This window comes from Vulpes vulpes, chromosome 8 (genome assembly GCF_048418805.1).
Source record: "Vulpes vulpes isolate BD-2025 chromosome 8, VulVul3, whole genome shotgun sequence".
Classification (NCBI taxonomy): Eukaryota; Metazoa; Chordata; class Mammalia; order Carnivora; family Canidae; genus Vulpes; species Vulpes vulpes.
In genome coordinates this window covers 17,305,736-17,330,323 of record NC_132787.1, presented here as the reverse complement: position 1 = coordinate 17,330,323, position 24,588 = coordinate 17,305,736, and the positions used below count along the sequence as shown (strand labels likewise).

The window sequence follows — 24,588 nt, the reverse complement described above, 5'->3', positions numbered from 1 at the left end:
CTACAACTACCTACCTAGGTGACCACTAGGTAAACTTCATTTGTAAAAGGAGCAGAGCTAAATTGGATGATCCTAAAATCTTCTGAGTATCATGTGGGACTAGCACCACCTCGTGGACATTCATATAGAAATACATGATAAGGTAAGTTACATGGCCAAGGTAGAAAAGCTGATGGTTAAAATAGCAGTAAAGGCCTTATTCTTCCTGGCAGCTTCCTCAATAATTTAGTTTACTGAGAATATATGAAACGGCTTTAATTCTTCAGAAAAAAAATTAAAATTGTAACTTTTAACTGACAGATTTCTTCTTAACAATTAATAGACTGACATCCCCAGGATGCTCAAAAACAAACATATGCCTACTGCACTCCTCCCTCATCACTGGCTTATGTGGAAAAGAAAAAAAAAGTACAAAGAAATCTGAAATCTAATGGAGAGTTTAAGAAGCGGAGTCTTAAGCCACATGAGCCAAAAGCACCCCTGAAATTCTGCACTCGAGTGCCGTGGTCTTTGGCACCAGCATAACTGGGAAAAGGGGGCAGCATTTCGGTTCCAATGTGAATGGTGCTTCCTTGGAGGTTTTCCAGGAGGCTAGGCTGGTGGAAACAGGCAACTGGCCTGGCTTAAACTGTTTAGATTTGGGCCTTGAGGCTAAAAGGTAATCTGTACTATTTCAGCATGTTTTATGAATTGGTTCCACTGTAACACAGCCAAAATTTGCCCTTCAAAAATCATCCCAAGAGCCTATCTTGGCCACTCCCTGCATTTCAGCACACTTTTGTACAGCTTAATTACTGTATATCTGGCACCACTTCATGCCCTTTATACACTTTCCCAATCCTGGGATTCATGTGCTGCCAAAGCATAATAATCTTGTAGTGAATACATTTTCTCCTTTAAGCACTGAAACTTAAAGCCTTTTTACAGCTTTTTTCTGAGGTGTTTTGATGTGCAATATTTAAGACCTTACCTGTGTTCACCATAATTGTAGATAATAAAAGTTTTCATCTCTTTTATCCACTTAGACCTCATAAAGACGAAAAGAACAAATGATGCCACACACCTTTCACTGTGCATCTATTTTAGGCCAGGACCTTTATGATGCAGTCTCTCAATTTATTCTTACTATAGCTCTGCTATATTTCCTCCCATTTACAGAGGAGGAAATGAGATCATAAAGCCAGAAAGTACCAAAACCAAGATTTGAATTCATGTCTTCTGATTCTAAATCCATTGTTTATTCATCTATGCCCTGGTGATACTAACAAGCTTGTGTGCTAAATATAATACCTACACCCTACCACATCTTTACTTGGGAATAAAAACCATAGAGAAATCAAGAAAGTAGGAGTCAAGTGCAATATAAGGACAAGAATAAGCACAACACCCTAAGTGAGCCAAGATCCTCAAAGGACTTAGGGATGACATGATTTCTCAAGTTTAAAGGACTACTCGGGACATTTAATAGGGTCTTGGATAATGAATACTTGAAAGTTTAAGAAGTCTCACAGTACTTATCATCCCACAGGTTGTTCATTTACAAAAGAAAAGTGCATTAAAATGGAAAAAAAAAAAAAAAGGAAAGGTCTGGCAGTCACCATCTTAACCAAATGATCAATCTTAGCATCCCCAGTGGAACAACTTGACACTGTGTGCAGCTTGATGTGATACAGTAAGAGATGAACCACAGAGCCTGTTACATTCTTACCAAAAAGTATAAAATCTACTAAGAAAAACAGAAAAAATCCAGAATATTGGACATTGTACAATGGACTTAAGACACCAAAAAGTTCAATGTCATGGGGGAAAGGCAGGGAGGGCTATTCCAGACTAAATGTATGCAAAAACCCTAATGAGGAAGTTTTAAAGATTTTTATTTATTTATTTGAGTACATGGGCGGTGGCAGGCAGAGGGAGGAGAGAAAATCTCAAGCAGACTCTGCAGTGAGCAGAGCCCAACCCTGAGATTGTGACCTGAGCTGAAATCAAGAGCGCTTAACCAACTGAGCCACAAGGAAAAGGTTTTAAAAGGCCCTTTGGGATAATAGGGGCAACTTATTTCATACAGATTATATTAGCTGTTAACTATCTCAGGTATGGCAATGGCATTGTGATTTTATGTAGGAAATCCTTATTCCAAGATGAATGCTTTTCAGGGACGAAGTGCCATTTTGTCACAACTTACTTTCAAATGATTCAGCAAAAACAATTAGATACAGTACATAACAATTAGATACAGTACATGTGGCAAAATGTTAACAGCTGGTGGATCTAAGAGGAAGTTATACTGTTGTACTGCCCTTTAAACTTTTATATTCCTTTCAACTTTTTTTTTCAACTTTTAAATTCTTGATATTCATCAAGACCATTAGCATAAGTTCAACTCTTCTATGAACTTCTGAAAATACAAAATTATAATCAATATATACTATGCTTCTATTCACATATCAGTAATCACTGTACCAGACTCTCGGCATCATAGTGGTGAGAAAAGACATTTCCAGCTTTTATGGAACCTACTCAGCATGTAATTGTGTAATGGAGGGTACAGTGGCTGCTCTGGAAGGCTTCCCCAAGTGGTACCTGAGAGGAAACCTGAAGGGTGAGTAGGGGATGTCTAGCTAGAAGATGGTGGGGAAATGGGTCAAAGGGGACCAAGAGTACATGTGAAGGTACTAATGATAGAGGTGGTCAATCTGGAAAGTGACAGGTATGTATTTCCTGCTGCTTCCCACAGTCTTCCACCCTTTCTACAGAGCTGGTCTCCTGGTTCCATTAACCACTCCCTATCAACCCTCAGATCTAAAGGTGGGAACAGCATCCTGTTACTAGTCCCAGTGTTACCAGGCCTGAGAAGTGCATTCTTTGTATATAGCTTAGTTTATTTCTGTTTTCCTTATTAGCCTTGGCCATAGATTGGAGTTTTTTATTGGTTGAGTGATTGAAGTCACTTATTCTGTTCTTTAAAAGTGTTCTAATTCTCATAGTTCTATCTTTATTCTTTCCTTAGTTCAATTTTGTTGTACTTTTCTTAGATTCTTATATTGAATCTTAAGTTATCAAAAAGATTTAGTTTCATTCTGTAATTGTTATCGACTTACACAGTTTAAAATTGTAGTTTTGTTTCCTCCACGCTAAATATTATAGTGATAAAGATGATGTGCATCCTGTGCACAGCTTTGTAAAATACCTTTAATCAACTTTCCTTGGGGATCCCTGGGTGGCTCAGCGGTTAAGCGCCTGCCTTTGGCCCAGGGCGTGATCCTGGAGTCCCAGTATTGAGTCCCACATCGGGCTCCCTGCATGGAGCCTGCTTCTTCCTCTGCCTGTGTCTCTGCCTCTCTCTCTCTCATGAATAAATAATCTTCAGTTATCTATTCCCTGCTAGCACCTTGTAGAAAACAGTTGAGCACCTTGATAAAAAGCTCTGTAGACTTGAAAGATGCCAGCATAATCTAGGTGGTATCTGGGCTGGTGGGAATCAGAGATGGTTGAGAAAGAGGACTGAAGAGGACTCTGGCCAGGGAGCATCTGAGGAAGGAAGCTTAGAAGCTGCAGTGTTATCAGACAAAAATTCTTGAAGAAAGATACTATCCATTTATATCAAGTGCTGTTGAAAGGCTGGATGAAAAAACTGAGGGCTTTGGAATTCCCCATGAGAAAGCCACCAGTGATCCCTGGAGTGGTGGGGACAGAATCAACAACACTGGAGTGGACTGTAAAGGTGGCTGGAGGCAAAGAATACACTTGCTACCTTAAAAACATGTTTGGGTACACATGTACCCAAACATGTGTGTATTGGGGGGGGGGAACATAATTATTCAAGTTCCTATTTTAATCCTGATAACTTACTGAATAATCTTGAGATTTTGGAGTCTTAATTGTTGAGATTTGAAACAATGACTCTTTACTATAATTACAAAAAAACCCAAACCCAAAAACCCCAGACCATGTTAAAGCTAATATAAGCTGAATATAGAGAACTGAAGTCCTAAAATGGAGCTAATTATTTTTCCCCCTTTCTAGCAAAGAAAGGACAGGCTTTGACAAAATCTTTTCAGTTCTCTAAACTGAAAGATTGAGCTCTTTTAACTGAAGCCTGAAACTAAGTATGTCCAAGACCCCCTAACTCAATATATAATAACGAACAGTTTCTAATCAGGGTGTTAAGATATCTGAAACCCAAAGCATTCTCATGATCACAATGAGTAACCAAACTCCACAGCTCGAGAGAAATTGTTAGAACCTTCAGATCCCTTTCTTTGAGAACATAAGCCTGTGAAACTATCTTTGATCCAATTTGGCTTTTTCCCTGCTTCCCAGTTCACTGAACATCACACAAGAATGGTTGCCAGAGTACCACAATGCTAAATCTGGAGCATTAGGAAACTGTTACAGGGACACTGAATTAGGAGACTCCCTGGGCATCTTCCATCCTTCACTGCAGAGCAGTGAGTCTGGCTCAGTGAGTCTGGCTACCTTTGTCTATTTTTAGAATATCCAGTTATTTCACTAACCCTCCTGAAGACTGTTTTCTACAAAAAAGACAGTATATTAGTAGGCACATCTAAATTAAGAAACAAAACTTGATAACTAATTTAGACAAAGTAACAGTCAACCTCTCAGCAAGGCTTTAACACTTGCCTCTCATTTTCAGCCTTCAAACCAGAGCAAGGTAACCATCTCCAAATGCAGGTGAAGACAACACCACTGCTATGGCAGGGACAGGGGCCAATTCAAAGAGCAAAGGCTTTTGAAAAATTGATTTCAAAGTTACAAATGACCTTGCACATCTACTTACCTGAGAACAGTTTTTTTTTCTTTTTTTGCAAAGTTGTTTAAACAATGTGTTTTTTTTTTTTTTTTTTAAATTTATGATAGTCACAGAGAGAGAGAGAGAGGCAGAGACACAGGCAGAGGGAGAAGCAGGCTCCATGCACCGGGAGCCTGATGTGGGACTCGATCCGGGGTCTCCAGGATCGCGCCCTGGGCCAAAGGCAGGCGCCAAACCGCTGCGCCACCCAGGGATCCCAACAATGTTTATTTATTTTTTTTATTATTTATGATAGTCATACAGAGAGAGAGAGAGAGGCAGAGACACAGGCAGAGGGAGAAGCAGGCTCCATGCACCGGGAGCCTGACGTGGGATTTGATCCCAGGTCTCCAGGATCGCGCCCTGGGCCAAAGGCAGGCGCCAAACCGCTGCGCCACCCAGGGAGCCCTTAAACAATGTTTAAAAGCGCCTGACCCACAGTAGGGTAATTTTTTTTTTTTTTGCTACAGAAAGCAAAAGCACTTGTAATGTAGGGCAAAGAGGCCCAATTTCAAGTGATTCAGTCAGAAAAAATGAGATGCTATGGCAGACAACACTCTTAAGATGTCCTTCATGAGCCCCACACCCCACCTCATGGTTTTTTCACTGTATAATCCTCTCCATTTGAATGTGGGCAGGACCTGAGAAGCTACATTTGAATGTGGGCAGGACTTGAAGCTTCAGAGTCCTACCTCGCAAACTGGCTCTGGAGACCTGTTGGCTTGATGCAGGAGGCAGCCACATCAGAAGTACCCACGTGGCAAGGAACCCAGGGGCCCTACAGCCAGTTAAGGAATCTGGGGTGTCCATGCTAAAGCCACAGGAAATGAGTTCTGCCAACAACCTGAGTTTAACTTCAGATTAACTTGATAACTTCACAGTAACTAGATTAGGTGTTGGCAAATCATCTGGACTATACCAAAACCAAATTTAAACCCAACATTAAGAAAGTCTGGCTTAGGGCAGCCCAGTGACTGAGCAGTTTAGCACCGCTTTCAGTCCAGGGCCTGATCCTGGAGACCCGGGATCAAGTCCCACGTCGACTCCCTGCATGGAGCCTCCATGGAAAAAAAAAAGAAAAAAAAGAAAGTTTGGCCTACAGGATCCACCTTTCCCACCTAATCATCTGTTTTTAAAACTTTGATATGAGGGGGTACCTGGGTGGTTTATTCTGTTAAGCCCGCCTTGGGCTCAGGTCATGATCCCAGGGTCTTGGGACAGAGTCCCACATTGGGCTCCCTCCTCAGTTTGCTTCTCCTTCTCTCTCTCTCTCCTCCCTGCTTGCGCCTGCTCGCTCTCTCTCTCAACTAAATAAAATCCTAAAAACAAACAAAAAACTTTGATATGGGAGCACCTGGGTGGCTCAGTCAGTTAAATGTCTGCCTTCAGCTCAGGTCATGACTTTAGGATCCTGGGATCCAGTCCCATGGTGGGATCCCTGTTCACAGGGAATCTCTGCTTCTCCCTCTGCCCCTACTCGCTTTTTTTCTCTATTAAAATCTTTTTTTTTTTTTTTTTAAGATTTATTTATTCATGGGAGACACAGAGAGAGACACAAGCAGGCTCCATCCAGGGAGCCTGATGTGGGCCTCGATCCCGGTTCTCCAGGATCATGCCCTGGGCTGAAGGCGGCGCTAAACCGCTAAGTCACCCAGAGATCCCTCTCAAAATCTTAAGAAATTTAAAAAAAAAAAAAATTGATACGGATTACATCCCTTTATAGATTCCTCATAATTTTAAGAAGTAAATAATTCGGTAAAGTATATCATTTTACATAAGTTTGGAGGCTCACAAAGGCCAAGCGACTCAAACGGCTAATAAAGGAGCAGAGCCAGATATCAGAGACCATGTGTGACTCCAATGCTGAAATCCACCTGTCCCTATAAACCAGTTTTTATAATTTCTTTAGAGTCTCAATTATGATTCCCACTATGCCGCCAATAGACAGTAATAATAAAACCGTGTCAGAGACATTAAAACCCTAGACTTTAAATAATAAAATAAAATTTAAAAAGCAGAAGAACAGAAAAGAAAAAAGGAAGAGAAAAAAGAAATCAACCAACTACTCGAGAATTTGTCCTTCAGTAATAAAATCATGTTATCTACTAGGTTAATTACTGGGTATTATCAGCTAAAATATCTTTTTTTTTTCATTCATGAGAGACACAGAAAGAGAGAGGCGAGACACAGGCAGAGGGAGAAGCAGGCTCCATGCAGGGAGCCTGACGTGGGACTCAATCCCAGGACTCCAGGATCACACCCGGAGCCGAAGGCAGACACTAAACTGCTGAGCCACCCAGGGATCCCCAAAATGTCTTTATTTTAAAGCATCTCTTGATAAAGAGGACTTTTTCCCTTCATGGCTTGTTATAACACTAAGGGCATTAAACTGAGTATCTGTGAAGCCAAAAACATTAGTCATTCTTACCTAGGAACACCTTTTAAACAAAGCCACAGAACAGCTTCTTTTATTTTCTAGTAAGACTAAATTTATTCAATACCCTAAGTAAAAGTTTTGATTATAAGTATCCAACAGTATAAAAAGTACAAAACAGATTTGTAGATTTCTAATATATTAATACAAAGTGCATGACTACATACAGTACATCCTACAGGCAAAGAGGTGGAAGGGGATGAAGAAGACTGTGGTTGAGGTCTAGCAATAAATAAATAAATACAGAAGTAGAGATGATCCATATTATAGTATATTCTACCACCAATACTGTAGCCAAAATGTACAAAAACAAAAAGCAAAAAAACAAAAAAACAAACCATTTCAAAATGACAGGAGGAAGATGATCATGGCCGGGACTCTTGTAACACACCTCAACGGCTGTGGGAGAGCCAACCCAACTCACTGTGTAGTCTGTGCATATATGGTGGCTTGTAGTTTTTGCCATAAAGAAGAAATATAAAATTTTAAGTTTAGATTAAGAACTATAAAACTATAGGGTTCCCATAAAAAGTGGCTCACTCCTTATTGTTATTTATACTATCCAATTTTAAAAATCCAGTTTTAAAAATAAGTACTGAGTCATGTTATTATAAGGTAGGCAAATGATCCTCCCTTATTATGAAAAGTCTGATCTGGTGATACGTTTTTTCTGAACGTTTAGAAAAGAGGCAATGAGAGTACTTTGGTTTGGGTTCAAGTAAAAGGCTTTCAAATGAAGATTTTAGAACTGAAGAGCTCCACGTTCAGGATGTATCATCTAATATCTCAAGGTTCACAAAGCCTGACTAGAAGAAACCAAACCTAAGCCAACCCACTCAGCATTAACACACACCTCTTTTCTTTTAGTAGAATTTTACTTTAATATGTGGGAAAAAAAAAACAAAAACAAAAAAAACCACCCAAAACCCTAATAGGTTAAAACAAGTCAAACAACCACTCTACACAGATAAAACCTTCACAAAGGTCAACTGAAGTAATCCAGAGCTAAAACTGAATTGTGCAGATTTTCGATGAAGTCACCAGTCATGTAACACAAACAAAAGTCAATTATTTACACACTAGGCAAGCCCTCTAAGAAATGTGCCCCAAGAAGCATTAACCTTTGTTTTTTTTGTGTGTGCCATCCTGAAGACTTGCACATTTTTTTTAAGATAATTTAGCCTTTTTAACAGAATGTGATCTCTACCAGGTGGTAATGCTTTGGTACTATTCATCTAGGACTGCTCATCCTAAAACTTGACATTTCCCCAAAGATTTGACTCTGCTTTAGAAGTTTCAATATAGATAAAAATCTTTTATCAAATATCAATATGGAGGTGACACAGGATGCAACATATACAGTCAGGTTACCTCTCTGTATATTTAGAGATTACTCCTTCAAGGTATTTGCACCAGAGCTTAGTCTGTCCTGCTTCATATTCAGTAGTACAGGTTTGAATCATCAGAACCTTGGCAAGACCTTATTTTTTCAGAATTATTAACAACTACCTCTAGGGGCAAGTCCATGTTACTGAGTTATGACAAATTTATTATCATGAAGGAAAACAAGGATAGCCGTCTTAAAAAATGCCCCAACCACTGCTTCTCAATATAGAAAGACTAAAACTACATACGTTTATCATACAACAAATCCCATCTCTGTCCCCTGAAATTCCCCTAATTTCATTCATTAGAAGGGGATTTAAAAAAAAAAAAAAAAGACTTAAAGAGCACTTTACAGCAGCATTCAGCTTTCCTATGAAATACTCAGCATCTTAAATATTATGTACACTTCTTTTTTTCTTTCAGTAAGCTAGACACTGGCTTCAGAGTTTGTGGAACTGGAGAAGAAATAACCCATTCAAAACTATTCTAGAAATTGTCTTTTGGCAGAATAGCATGTATCCAAGTTAAAAATAGAGGAGGGTTTTGTTGCTTTGTTTTCTTTCCAAAATTTAAATCATTTTTGTTCCCCTTCTACCTAAACCTCAGTCACCACTCCTGAGTGGAGATGGGCAGAGGCTCTGGCCCCTGCTCCTCCGGCTTCTCAGCAGCTGCTTTCTTGTTGCTGCAGCAAGGCTTGAATAGATGTGTGTCAATGAGGACTTCCCCAAAACGGCCTTTATAGATAATTCCACAACATATTTTCTGTCTAAAAGAAAAAAAAGGGGGTGGGGGAGAAATATATTAATAAGGTAGAAAACTAGTAATACAAGAAAACAAAAAAAGGGGGGAGAAATCTATAACACTGTAACAATACAACATGATCAAAGGGTTCACTTCTCTGGTCTCACCACATTTCAAATGAAAGGCTCCTAGAAAGGCCCCCAATTAGCCAAGTTATAGGAATTACCCAGGTCCCTTAAATCCCACACTGGAATCTTACCAAGTATTAAAGGGGACAGGGGTCATTCTGAGATAACAGTTTCAGAAACGGCTCCTAAAGTTATAAACTGTTTCCTCTAAAAATCAGTAACTCTTTTTTTTTAAAAAAAGATTTTATTTATTTATTCATGAGAATACACAGAGAGGAGAGAGAGAGGCAGAGACACAGGCAGAGGGAGAAGCAGGCTCCATGCACCGGGAGCCCGACGTGGGATTCGATCCCGGATCTCCAGGATCGCGCCCTGGGCCAAAGGCAGGCGCCAAACCGCTGCGCCACCCAGGGATCCCTCATTCTCTCCTCTTAATTTTAAGCCTATCATTACGTTTTTCTTTACACTTCATGGTTCTACCACGTCTGCATCTCTACATATATTGCTCGGTTACGTCCAATTAATTAAAAAAACAACACATATATGGAGTTACACTCTATCCGGCAATTTTTTTTGCTCAACATTAACTGAGGTTCATACCTATTGTTAGGGCTTTTATTTCATTTTATGTATCATATTCTATCAAGTGAATATACCATAATTTATTTATCCACTCTCCTTTGGATGGGACAACTTCTGCTATTATAAACATGCCATACACGTTAATGCATGCCTAAAGGTTTTTTATAGGTTCTGTTGCTGGGATATAAAACGGAAACATGTTTGTGTTTACCCAAAAATGCCAGTTATTTATCAATGTGGTTCCTTTCTATTCCTATTTACTAATAAGGGTTTTATCTTAAACCCTGATGAACATTCAGATTTGTCAAACATCTTTAAAGTACTGCTAAGATAGTAGGCATTTGGGGGCGTCTGGGTGGCTCAGTAGGTTAAGTGCCTTCAGCACAGGTCATGATCCCAAGGTCCTGGGTTCAAGTCCTAAATTGGGTTCCCTGCTCAGTGGGGAGCCTAACTTCTCCCTTTCCCTCTGCTGCTCCTGCTTGTGCTTTCTGTGTCAAATAAATAAAAATTAAATCCTAAAAAAAAAAAAAAAAAGATCATAGGCATTTCCCCCTTTCTTTACAAACTGTCAACATGGCAACTTTATTATCAGTTTATTTTTAATTAGTTTAATCCAATCTTACATCACTAGAATAAATCTAATCTGGTCATGATATACTCTTTTAGTATCAAAGTTATGTTAGCCTCATAGAATGCTTGGGGCCTCTGCTCTTTTACTCATAATCTGAAAAAGCCAATGCAAGATCAGAATCATTTGTTTCTGGAATGTTTGGCAGAACTTGCCTAAATGGGTTTTTAGAGGGAAGACTGACCAGTGAATAAACTTATTATAAGACTGCAGATTTTCTATTTTTTCTTGAGACAGTTTTGATAAAATATCTTTTTCTACTAATGTATCCATTCCACCTATATGTCCAGATCTGTTGGTATATGGTTGTTTATAATGTACTACTGTCTTTTAAATTTATTTAGAGCTAAATCTCCCTATTGTTATCTGAGATATTTTATGTGTACTATCTCTTGATTTCTGCTTCATCTCTAGTAGTCTTTTTGATCAGGTCTTTTTCAAGATCCAACTCTTATCTTTACTGATCGTATTCACTGCATACTGGTTTTCTACTCCATTGGTTTCTACTCAGATCCTTAAGATTTCCTTGCTTTTATTTTTCTTTGTATTAAGCTTCACTAATTTTTAAATTGGATACATATCACTTCATTTTTTAGTCTTTCTTTTCTAAGCATTAAAGGCATTAACTTTTCCTCCAACTCTTTTAAACTTCATACCATATGTTCTCTTTTTTAAGGGTTTATTTATTATTTATTTGAGAGTGAGCGAGCAAGAGAGAGCATGAGCTGGGAGCCTGACATGGGGCTTGATCCCAGGACTCTGGGATCACGACCCAGGCCAAAAGCAGAAGCTTAAATGACTGAGCCATCCAGGCACCCCTTGACTGTATGTTTTGTTCTTTTTTTTTTTCTTTAATTTTGATTTATTTATGATAGTCACACAGACAGAGAGGCAGAGACATAGGCAGAGGGAGAAGCAGCCTCCATGCACCAGGAGCCTGACGTGGGATTCAATCCCGGGTCTCCAGGATTACACCCTGGGCCAAAGGCAGGCGCTAAACCGCTGCGCCACCCAGGGATCCCCGACTGTATGTTTTGATTTGTGGTATTTTTCAGTTAGTTATAAAGATCTTCTCATTTATATTATACTTTCTTCTTAGACTCATGGTTTCTTAATTTATAAATGTATAGAGATTTTCTATTTTCATCTTGTTTTGCTAGATACATTTAGTACATTTAGGTATATTTAAACTTTTTCTGCCCTCCTCTTCTTGACTCTGGAGATTTTTCACTTTTTTAATCCTTTTAGTGGTGACATAGTTAATCAAGTCCCACCCAAAGTTATTCAATCTAGGGACGCCTGGGTGGCTCAGTGGTTGAGTGCCTGCCTTGGGCCCAGGGCATGATCCTGGAGTCCCAAGATCAAATTCCACATCGGGCTCCCTACATGGAGCCTGCTTCTCTCTCTCTCTCTGTGTCTCTCATGAATAAATAAAATCTTAAAAAAAAAAAAGTTATTCAATCTATTTATTCTTTTTTTTTTTTTTAATTTATGATAGTCACACACACACACACACACACAGAGGCAGAGACACAGGCAGAGGGAGAAGCAGGCTCCATGCACCGGGAGCCCGACATGGGATTCGATCCCGGGTCTCCAGGATCGCGCCCTGGGCCAAAGGCAGGCGCCAAACCGCTGCACCACCCACGGATCCCTCAATCTATTTATTCTTAATGCAAAGAATGTTAGGGTATCTTAACTCTCATCACTTTTATTGCTTTGACTTATATGTTATTGTCTTCTAATTCTTTTACTCCCATAACTATTGTTATCTCAAGCAGCGTTTGTTTAAATTTACCTAAATGTTTGCTACTTTATCTATTCTCAGAATTTTAAAGTAGGATCTCTTTTTCTGCCTGTAGAACTTTTTTATTTAGGGTCAAGTTGGCAACAAATTCTCAAAATTTTTCCTCGTCAAAATGCCCTTGTTCATAAAAGACAATTTTTAAAGGTTTATTTATTTTAAATAATCTCTACACCCAAAATGGGGCTCAAACTCACAACCTCAACATCGAGTCACATGCTCTTCCAACTGATTCAGCCAGGGGCCCCACACGAAGGATAATTCTGCTACATATATATAATTCTAGGTTGAACGTTATTATCTCTTGGCCCACTGAAGATATTAACCTATTGTACTTTGGCTTCCTTTGTTCATGCTGAGAAGTCAGCTTTGTATGTTTGTTGTTCCTTTGAAAAAACTGTATTTTCTCACTGCTTTATGATCTATGTTGTTTTTCATGTTCCACAGTTTCATTCTATAAGGAGTCATCTATGGGTGAATTTTCTCTACCATAAGATAAATGCTTATTATCTCGCTTTTGTTAGTCTTCCCAAGTCTGTCAAATAGAAGATCCTTAACCACTTTCTCTTTGAATATTATCCTTGCTAGTCTATTCTCTTTTTTGACATTGGGATCCTACATTTACTTACCATTTTGGCCTCTGATTATTCCTCCTTATTAATTTACTCACTGATTTAACAATGCTATTTTTTAAAGACTTAAAAATACATATTTCTAGCTTTTACTTTTTTTCAGCGCGAGAGTTGGTCAGAATAGTATAACTCTGTTACAGGAAAATTTAGGTTCCCTAACATGATTTTTATTTTAAACAAATTTTAATAGGAAAAGCACACAAAATCCCAACTCTCAGCTCAATTCTTGCTTAATCCACCTCCAACCATGTGTGCTACCAGCTGTTTGCCAAATGCCATTTAGTTGCTAAGGAAGTGGAAAACCATTGCCTGTAATTAAGAAGGTTTGCTGGTTAGAGAGAGATTTTTTGTTGCTTTTACCTTTTCCAGTATGTGAGATCTAAAAAGGAAAAAACCGGCGTTCTGTTAGAGCCAGAGGCCATCTCTGTGTCTGAGCCATCATCTGACTGGTTACTATAACAAGGAGATTGAGCTGGGGAGGCACTTGAGGTGGTACTATGAGCATCAGAATCTGCAAGAAAGAGGAAAAAAAAAAGTGTAATTTCATTATATACAACTAAGGCTCAGCATAAAAAAACTGTGAATGAATTAGTAAAAAGAAAAAAGAATGTATTTTCTATTTACTACTAGTATTTGAAGACATTTGTACTCCACCGTTCCTAAAAGAAAATGAGGACATAAGCTTTCAGGAACTTAAGAGTGGAAATACCTTTTCCCATTCCTCCTACTAATAAATAAGTACAACTAAAAACCCTGGCTATCACATATAAAACAAATCTGAAGACTCTGAAAGTTGGCAAAAGCCAGAGAGCTCGACCCAAAGAAAGACACAGTGGGTTCCCTAGTTTTTATGGGTTTTCTTTTTCTCATAAATCCTAGTCTTGGAGCTAGAGAAGCCAGCAACCCAGAAATGCCAATGGGTATAGACAAAAAAACAAAAGAAAGAAAAAGAAAAGGCAAGCCAATAGAACCTTGCTCTCTAAACAACAGGCCAGGAGGAAAGTGGCAGCCTAACAAGACAGGAAACTTTTTTTTTTTTTAAGATTTTTATTTATTTACTCATGAGAGACAGACAGAGGCAGAGACACATGCAGAGAGAAGCAAAGCAGGCTCCATGCAGGGAGCCTACACAAGACTTGGTCCCAGGTCTCCAGGATCACGCCTTCAGCCCACGTGATCAGGCATGTGATCCTGCCCTGGGCTGAAGGCGGTGCTAAACTGCTGAGCCACCCAGGCTGCCCGGAGACTTTTTTTATTAGACAATAATCACTCTATTCAAACACCAGAGGAAAAGAGGCCCCAACACCACTAACTACTCCAGCAAAGGTCAAGTGGGGAGCCTAAGGTTTCCATTCTCATAAGATTGGTAGGAAACCCCCAACAATCCACCAGGATATCAAGAGGAAGGCTATTGAAGAGTCGGGACTTTCACCATGGCCCACTAGAAATGAATAGTCCCACCTTGTGGGAGCTTTAACTCCCATCCCCATCCCACAGCAGTGAGGAGCTCCTCCCACGGTCAGAGGAAATGGATATTAGGGAATGGGGGAGGGCACCTGACTTAACACCACTGGACATTAACTTTTAACACTTCTGCTAGAGAGGTAGCTGAAACAGTCAGTAAAATCAAAGGTTTATTTTTTTTAAAGATTTATTTATTTATTTAAGACCAGAGAGAGAGAAAGAGAGAGGGGCAGAGACACTGGCAGAGGGAGAAGCAGGCTCCATGCAGAGAGCCCAACATGGGACTTGATCCCGAGTCTCCAGTATCACACCCTGGGCTGAAGGTGGTGCTAAACCGCTGAGCCACCTGGGCTGTCCCAAAGGTTTAAATAAGATCCACAACATAAAAAAATTAAAAAAATTAAAAAAAAGATCCATAACATAATTTTTAAATGTCCAGGTTTCAATTTATTTATTTAAATTTAGCCACTTACCATATATTTTTTTCACTTAACATATATTGTATTATTAATTTCAGAGCCAGAGTTTAGTGATTCATCAGTTGCACATAATACCCAGTGCTCATTACTTCAAGTATCCTCCTTAATGCCCATCACCCAGTTATCCCACCTCCCAGTAACCTCCCCTCCTATAAACCTTGATTTGTTTCCCATAGTTAAGAGTCTCTTGGGACACCTGGGTGGCTCAGCAGTTGGGTGGCTGCTTTCGGCTCAGGGAGTCCTGCATCCAGGGAGTCCCACATCGGGCTCTTTGCAAGGAGCCTGCTTCTCCAGACTCTGCCTATGTGTCTGCACCTCTCTCTATAAATAAATCTTTTTTTTTAAAGATTTATTATTTATTTATTTATTTAATTTATTTTAGACAGAGAGAGAGAGAGAGACAGAGAGAGAGGCAGAGACACAGGAGGAGGGAGAAGCAGGCTCCATGCTGGGAGCCTGCCATGGGACTTGATCCCGGGGCCTCCAGGATTGCACCCTGGGCCAAAGGCAGGCACTAAATCGCTGAGCTACCCAGGGATCCCCACCGAATAAATAAATCTTAAAAAAAAAAAAAAAAAAAAAAGAGGGGTACCAGGGTGGCTCAGTCAGTTAAGCATCTAAGTCTTGATGTCAACTCAGGTCATGATCGCAGCCCCATGTTGGGGCTCTGTGCTCAGCAGGGAGTCTGCATGAGGATTTTTCTCCCCTCCCCTTCCCTGTACCCTTTGCCTGCTTATGCTCTAAAATAAATAAATCTTTTTAAAAAAAAATCCCTCATGGGCTGCCTATGGTAGAGCTCAGTTGGTAGAGTGTTTGACTCTTGATCTTGGGGTCATGAGTTTGAGTCCCACACCCAGGGTAGAGTTTATGAAATGCTAAGTAGACATTAAGATGACAGATGTTAAAATAATCTGGCCAAGACTTTAACATAAGCATGACAAAAATGTTTTGGTGACCCATCATGAACATGACTAAAACAAATAAAAGAGGGGATCCCTGGGTGGCACAGCGGTTTGGCCCCTGCCTTTGGCCCAGGGTGCGATCCTGGAGACCCGGGATCGAATCCCACATCGGGCTCCCGGTGCATGGAGCCTGCTTCTCCCTCTGCCTGTGTCTCTGCCTCTCTCTCTCTCTCTGTGACTATCATTAAAAAAAAAAAAAAAAAAGCTAACAAATAAAAAGAATCTCCATGGATAGATCTCAGGTTATTTATTTTTATTTTTTTTTTGTTAAGATTTTATTTATTTATGCATGAGAGATACACAGAGAGAGGCAGAGACACAGGCAGAGGGAAGAGAAGCAGGCTCCATGCAGGAGCCCAATGTGGGACTCGATCCTGGAACTCTCGGATCACATCCTGAGCCGAAAGCAGACACTCAACTGCTGAGCCACCCAGGGATCCCCAGATCTCAGTTTAATAAATAACTAAAAGCTATAAAGAAGAACCAAGTGAGGGACATATGGGTGGCTCAGCAGCTGAGCAGCTGCCTTAGGTTCGGGGGGGGGGGGTCCCAGGGTCCTAGGATAGGGTCCCTGCATTGGACTCCCTGCAGGAGGCCTGCTTCTCCCTCTGTGTCTCTCATGAATAAATAAATAAAACCTTAAAAAAAAAAAACCCAAGTGGAAAAAAAGAAAAACAACCAAGTGGAACTGAAATTTGAACTGGAAAAAAAAATGAAATAAAAAGCTCATGCATGTGCTTAAGAGCAGAATGGAGGGGACAGAGGAGACAATCAATGAACTGGAAGAAAGAGTAAGAGAAATTACCCAATCTGAACAACACAAAGAAAACAACTGAATAGAGACGAAGAGACCTCTGGGACTGTAACAAAAATCTGCATTTGTGTCACTGCAGTCCTGGAAAGAGGGAGAGGGTGGAGATGAAAATGTACTCAAAGAAATATAATGGCTGAAAACTTGTCAAAATTGGCAAGAGACATAAACCTATAGACTCAACAAGCCGAGCAAACCCCAAACAGGATATACTCAAAAGAAATCACTACCATTATCATTAATTAAATTCTTAAAACTAAAGACAGGGGAAAAGCCTTAAAAGCAACCAAATAAAAACAATACTTTACCTACAAAGGGAAAATAGATCCAGACTTAAAAAGGATTAAAGGCAATTCATCAGATACAAGTTTTTTTGTTTTTTTCTAAGATTTTATTTTATTTATTCATGAGAGACACAGAGCGAGAGCGAAAGGCAGAGAGACACAGGCAGAGGAGAAGCAGGCTCCATGTAGAGAGCCCGACGTGGGACTCAACCCTGGGTCTCCAGGATCACGGCCTGGGCTGTAGGCGGAGCAAAACCGCTGAGCCACTGGGGCTGCCCCATCAGATACAAGTTAAATGTGACTTAGTATTTTTGCCCTTAAAAGACAAGTCAAATTTACAAGCCAGAAAATTAATCTTTTGGTTGATGATCACCATGCTCTAAGGCTTTCCTACTGCTATTCTATGGTGACAACATCACAAATAGAGGTTGAGCTTATCACACTCCTCCCTCCCAGGATAGGCAGATATAGCAATCCTCCAATTCAAAGAACCAATTAAGTATTTTTTTTAAAGATTTATTCCAAAAAAAGGGAGGGGGGGCAGCCCGGGGTGGCTCAGAAGTTTAGCGCTGCCTTCAGTCCAGGGTGTGATCCTGGAGACCCAAGGTCAAGTCCCATGACTGGCTCCCTGCATGGAGCCTGCTTCTCCCTCTGCCTGTGTCTCTGCCTTTTCTCTCTCTCTCTCTCTCTCTCTGTGTCTCTCATGAATAAATACAATCTTAAAAAAAAAAAAAAAAGGTTTATTCATTCATTTGAGAGAGCGTTCTCGAGTGGGGGGAGGGGAGCACAGGAAAGGGGAGAAAGGGTCTCAAGCAGATTCTATAATGAGCATGGAGCCCAAGTGGGGACTCCATCTCCTGACCCTGAGATCACAACCCAAGGGGGAAAACAGGAATCCAACATATAACCCACTGCACCATCCAGGTGCCCCTGGATATTTATTAAGGACATATATGTCATATCCTACATGACACTAAAGAAAACCTATGAATAGAGCTTATAGTGCTTTGTATTAACAAAAGTTTACCCACAAAATCCTCAAGAATAGCAGACTTTATGAAATAAGTCTATTGGAATGTTTAAAAGGCTTGCCCAACAATTAGTAGCAGCAGTAATCAGCTCTATGCTTGTGAAGAAAACTCACTATCCTAGGGAGTGCTTAATATCCAAGAAATATTTGAAGCTACAGTTTACTAGACCATTTTCTACTTATAAAATGGCAATTTCATATGGTTTAATCTAACACTTGGGACACTAAATACAAACCATATAAAAATGCAGTTAGGAAGAAGATTCTCTTCTAGAATGTGGGCCTGGAAATTCTTCAAAGAACTAGTTTTTAAAATCTTAAATATTGTGGGATTTGAAAAGGCATGAAGGAGTAATTAGCTAGCACATGGTAGATAGGAGATGAGGAGCAAAGTAGTGGAAGCAGAACACACTATGCATAGGAAAGAAACTGACTCAGCCCAAATATTCTTTACCTAAAATAGGACTTCCAAAAGACGCACTAGGGATTTGCAACTTTATTCCATAGCAACCAGAATTCACTGTAGATTTTTAAGAAAGATTACAAAAAGAATAACTAACATATATATAGGAATTTGTTTTGTTTTGCAAAACCCTTTTTACTTGATTATTCCCATTTCTCAGATCTGTCCCTCCCCTTCTCCCTCTGCCTCACCCCCAGCTTGTGCTTGCTTTCTCTCTCAAATAAACAATCTTTTTTTAAAAAATATTTTATTTATTTATTCATAAGAGACACAAAAAGAGGTAGAGACACAGGCAGAGGGAGTAGCAGGCTCCTTGCGGGGAGCCTGATGTGGGACTTGATCCTGGAACTCCAGGATCACGTCCTGAATGGAAGGCAGACACTCAACCATTGAGCCACTGAGGAATCCCTCAAATAAACAATCTTAAAAAAAAAAAAAAAAAAAGTATGGTTCAATGTTAAGTGGCACTAAGGCCACATTTCGTTGAGTTTCAAGAACTGTAACTCAAATCCAGATCTTCAGGCTGTAGGTCTAATGCCTTTCCAGTACACCACACAAAGGAAAGAATATCTCAGAAATAAAAGTAGGTACACACAGGACCCATGGAAGCAAATATATAATCAGACGTGAGGACACCATTTAGTGGGTGAGGTACAAAAATTCAAGTCATCTCAGAACTGTTGCGATGCACATAGGTGTTAGCAATTCACAATGCACATGGGAAAACCCGATTTCAGCCTAAGCCTACAAAGCCCACACACCTTTTTCAAAAGGACTTATTTTCACTCTCCAATCCCTCCCTCCACAACACAGCTTTATAATAAAAATCTAAAATTACACCAGACATATTCCCTTAGGTAAGGCAAAACTGAGTCAGGTATCACTTTCCCCATAATTAAAGGGAGGAGCTAAGAAGATACATATGAATAATCAATTCCTACAACCTTCAAGTAGTAGAAAATTACTATTTCCCAAATGTTCATTAAAACACTTGGTAAGAATGGAGGGTAGGGCCCTCTTTTTCTCTTCCCCTGGTAATAGCTAATCGGGAAGGGAACATGTATAAACAGATAATCCAGTTACAAAATGGGCAGAGGAACTTAATAGACATTCTTACAAAAAAAAGAAGAAAAAAAAGGACAAGAAATAACAAGTGTTGGCAAGGATGTGGAGAAAAAGGAATCCTTGTGCACTGTTGGGAATGCAAAGTGCTGCAAACCACTGTAGAAAACAGTATGGGAAAAACAAAAAAGAAAACAGTATGGAGGTCCCTTAAAAAATTAAAAATAGAAATATCATGTAATCCAGTAATTCCACTACTGAGTATTTACCCAAAGAAAATGAAAACACTAATTTGAAAAGATGTGTGCACCCTTATGTTTATTATTATTATTATTTAAAGATTTCGGGCAACCCAGGTGGCTCAGTGATTTGGCGCCGCCTTCGGCCTAGGGTGTGATCCTGGAGACCCAGGATCAAGTCCCACATTGGGCTCCCTGCATGGAGCCTGCTTCTCCCTCTGCCTGTGTCTCTGCCTCTGTGTCTCTCATGAATAAATAAATAAAATCTTTAAAAAAAAAAGGATTTCATTTATTTATTCATGAGAGACACAGAGAGAGGGGAGGGGGGCAGAGACACAGGCAGACGAAGAAGCAGGCTCCATGCACAGCTCAATGTGGGATTCAATTCTGGGACTCCAGGATCACGTTCTGAGCCAAAGGCTGACACTCAACCGCTGAGCCACCCAGGCATCCCACCCCCTATGTTTATTTTATTTTTTTTTAACTTTTATTTATTTATGATAGTCACACACACACAGAGAGAGAGAGAGAGAGAGAGAGAGAGGCAGAGACATAGGCAGAGGGAGAAGCAGGCTCCATGCACCGGGAGCCTGACGTGGGATTCGATCCAGGGTCTCCAGGATCGCGCCCTGGGCCAAAGGCAGGCACCAAACCGCTGCGCCACCCAGGGATCCCATCCCCTATGTTTATTAAAGCACTATTTACAATAGCCAAGATATGGAAGCAAGCCAAGTGTCCATCTACATAGATAAACGAATAAAGATGGGGGGTGAGGGGTATGCATGTGTGTTCATACACACATATGCAAGAATTCTATACAGCCATAAAGAAGAATGATTTTTTTTTTTTAAGATTTATTTGTTTGGAACAAAAAAAAAAGATTTGTTTGAGAGAGAGAGACAATTCGTGGTGGGGAGGGGCAGGAGGGAGGGGGTGAGAAGGAGGGAGAAAGAGGAGAGGGGGAGACAGAGAAAGAAGCAGACTCCCTGCTGAGCAGGAAGCTTGATTTGGAGCTTGATCCAGGGACCTAGAGATCAAGCCAAAGGCAGACACTTAACCAACTGAGCCACCCAGGCAGCCCAAGAACAAGATTTTATTTTATTTTTTTGTAAATTTATTTTTTATTGGTGTTCAATTTGCCAACATATAGAATAACATCCAGTGCTCATCCCATCAAGTGCCCCCCTCAGTGCCCGTCACCCAGTCAACCCCACCCCCACCCACCCACCTCCCCTTCCCCCACCCCTAGCTAGTTTCCCAGAGTTAGGAGTCTCTCATAAGAACAAGATTTTAAAAAGGTTTGCACTGATATGGATGGAGCTAGAAAGTATTCTGCTAAGTAAATAAACTCAGTCACAGCAAGACAAATATCGTATGATTTCACTCACATGTGGAACTTGAGAAATAAAAAAAAAATAAAAAAAAAAGAACATGGAAGGGGGTAGAGAAAGGCAAACCAGAAAAGACTCACCCACCTATGGAGATCTAAGGATGAAGAGGTAGGGGGAGAATGGGCTAAATGGGTGATAGGTATTAAGGTGGGCACTTGTGAGGAGCACTAGGTGTTTTATGTAACTGATGAAACACTAAATTCTTCTCCTGAAACTAAAGTTACACTGTACGTTAACTGAATTTAAATAAAAACTTGAAAAAAATACATTTCTTTAAATAAAAAAGAACCTGTATAATCAAAATACGCACATATTTGTTACCTAAATATTTTACTATAAAATATCACGATATTTTAGCAAAAGATTAAGTGTATCATCAGAATAACTATAGATTAGGAACACCTTAAAAGAATAGAAAGTTAGCAGGAGATATGCAAAGACTTCAGAGTTGTGGTTATTGTTCTTTTAATTCTGAAAACTCCATTACCGGTCCACAATTCATATCTATAATTTTGAAAAAACCCTGAAAACAGAAAGGTTATTCCTAACCCATTCAGCCACAAAATCTGGCCTGATATGAACTATAAAATTAGAGTAAATGAACCTAACCCATACAAGTTTTATTTATCCACCTATGTTAATACTCTTAAATTTTTGCTACAGAAATACTAATGTGTTTGATTCAGTAGTGCTGCCTTAGAAATCCTCCCCTCTTGGACTGCCTGGGTGGCTCAGCAGTTGAGCATCTGCCTTTAGCTCAGGGCGTGATCCCAGAGTCTCAGAATCGAATCCCACATTGGGCTTCTGCATGGAGCCTGCTTCTCTCTGCCTGTGTCTCTGCCTCTCTCTGTGTGTCTCTCATGAATAAATAAAATCTTGAAAAAAAAAAAAAGAGTATATGAACCCGATATTAATTTGTCATTCCTTCTTCCATTCCATCACTCCACACAACACACACTGCCCTAGAAACCTGAAAGTCCTGAGGTTAGCTTTACAGCAACATGTGAGTTATTATTTCTAAAGTTACTTTCAAGAAAACCTGGGCTTTGGTCTCAGATTGTCCACTAATTATTTAAATACCTTTTCTGCATATCTCAGACATCAATTTCCTTATGCATAAATATCAAGTAAACAAGCCTGATAAATACACCTTCTAGAAAATTTAAGATGATGATAGCCTGTGTCTCTGCCTCTCTCTCTGTGTTTGTCTCCCATGAATAAATAAATAAAATCTTAAAAAACAAAAGAAAAAAAAAGAAATGGCTAATCAGAGAACTTTGATGACATCAAAATTAATTTCAAGACCCCAAAGAACTATCTCTACTAACTCGACAATACCTTTGTACACTTTTTAAAAGAAATTTTAAAAATCTATACATACCATATGCCAGCCCCAGACAAAAATAAAGACCAAACAACTATTCTTGAGTACTCATATTTCACTATCAAACTTACTGTGACGTTTAAATTCCTTCTGTAGTTTACTGATCTGGTTGCTTTTTATCCTGTTTCCAGATAGAGTTTTCACTTTCTTTGGTTTCAAAGTAGTCTTCAGACTGGGTCCTGCCCTTGCATCTACCACCTGGAAGAAAATACTGAATATTTAATACCATTTAAAAAATGACACCTCTGGTATTCCTTTGGTTCAGACAAATGCCTATCTGAAGAAGCCAAAACTGAGAACCTGTTTTCGACTCAGGAGTGTTTGAGAGCACATGTGTACTTTTAATCATCACACAGTACTATTAAACAGTTCATCTACTATTTTTTTTCTTTGAAGCAGGCAATAGTAACAGTGTGCTGAACAAAAAAAATTAGATTTAGACTGGCCCAAGAGGTTAAAGAAAATCAAGCCTAACAACAACTAACATTTCTAAAAGACAGTATGGTTTACAAAAAGCTTTCATACACTTTGATTTTACCTTCACTAAGTAAGGGGACTATTTTTGTTACTCCAATTTAGGATGAAGGAAAACAAGAGAAATTATCTTTTGTCTTATTTCACTAAGCTAGTAAATGGGCAAGAATGGGTAGAGAAGAGTACAAGACTCAAATCAAGGTTTTCACACCTATGCTTTATGCTCTTTTCTCTACACTACACATTTTATTTATTTATTTTTTTTACACTACACATTTTAATCCCTGAAATCATTTACATGATGACAATGGTATGATCTCTCACATCTAGCTTTGCCATTGGTCCAGGCCTGCATGGTATCATTTCTCACGATTCTTTCACATTCATTATCTGCAGATTTCTATCCTTAAAAAAGGTTGCCCTCACCTTCAAAATCACAATTTGGATCTTCTCCAGCTAAGTTATTAAAGAAAATTCACTTTTTTGTAACTTTTTTTAGAAGTCGTAAGTAACATAGTCACCAAAGGACACTGAAAGGCTAGTGTTAGGAAAAGATAGCTAAAGAATAAATATCTGCCTGCTTAAATACAAATATTTTGTATAAATGCCAAAAAATGTTCTAAAAGCTAACATACAAAAGAATTAAATAAGGCTTAATAGTGTTATTCTGGTCCTTGAAAATAAGTGACAATGGCAAACAGAACATACATTTACATACACCAGTATGACCGCAACTAGATTTAAATAGAGAATAAGCATGGCTTCCATATACTTGAACACTGTGTTAGACTTTAACACATATAATCTCATTCGGTTCTTAAAAGAGCTGTGAGATAGCTATCATCCTTGCGCTTTGTAAGTAAACGTAAATTGCCCAAAGTTCACAACCAGTTAAGTGGTAACGACAGGATTCAAATTCAGTTAATTTTAAACCCTACATGCTCATGATAGTACTACCAAGAGTTAAGATAAATGTTATCCTAGAGATGAAAAAAGGATCCACGTCTAAATAACTCAAGGATTTTCTGTGTTAAATCTAAAAATAGGGACACCTGGGTGGCTCAGCAGTTGAGCATCTGCCTTTGGTTCAGGAAGTGATTCCGGAGTCCCGGGATCAAATCCCACATTGGGCTTCCAGCACGGAGACTGCTTCTCCCTCTGTCTATGTCTCTGCCACTCTCTGTGTCTCTCATAAATAAATTTAAAAAATCTTAAAAAAAAAAAAAAACTAAAAATATGTGAATGTACACTGTGGATCTCCAAAATGAGGATATTGGATACAGCCTTAGGGAAACGCTACACCAAGCTATTTTGCTTCTAAACATGCCAAAATGTTTAGTAATTATATACGAACAGTAACCAGTGTTTTACTTTATTCTTTCACTTTTCCATCTGAG

At 39.4% G+C, this 24,588-nt stretch overlaps 1 protein-coding gene across 8 annotated transcripts in view; it reads right to left on the bottom strand.

Annotated features, from left to right (window-relative positions):
* Positions 1–7,279: 7,279 nt before the first annotated feature.
* The window catches only part of SINHCAF (SIN3-HDAC complex associated factor), a 35,424-nt gene continuing 18,115 nt past the window's right edge, over positions 7,280–24,588 (bottom strand). For all 8 annotated transcript variants that reach the window (XM_026000075.2, XM_072765640.1, XM_072765641.1 and 5 more), the window contains 3 exons: positions 22,789–22,915; positions 13,509–13,659; positions 7,280–9,399 (listed from right to left, as the gene is read on the bottom strand). In XM_026000075.2, the coding sequence (XP_025855860.1) occupies positions 9,240–9,399; positions 13,509–13,659; positions 22,789–22,915 (438 nt within the window). In that variant the 3' untranslated portion in view covers positions 7,280–9,239. The remainder of the gene's footprint in view (positions 9,400–13,508; positions 13,660–22,788; positions 22,916–24,588) is intronic.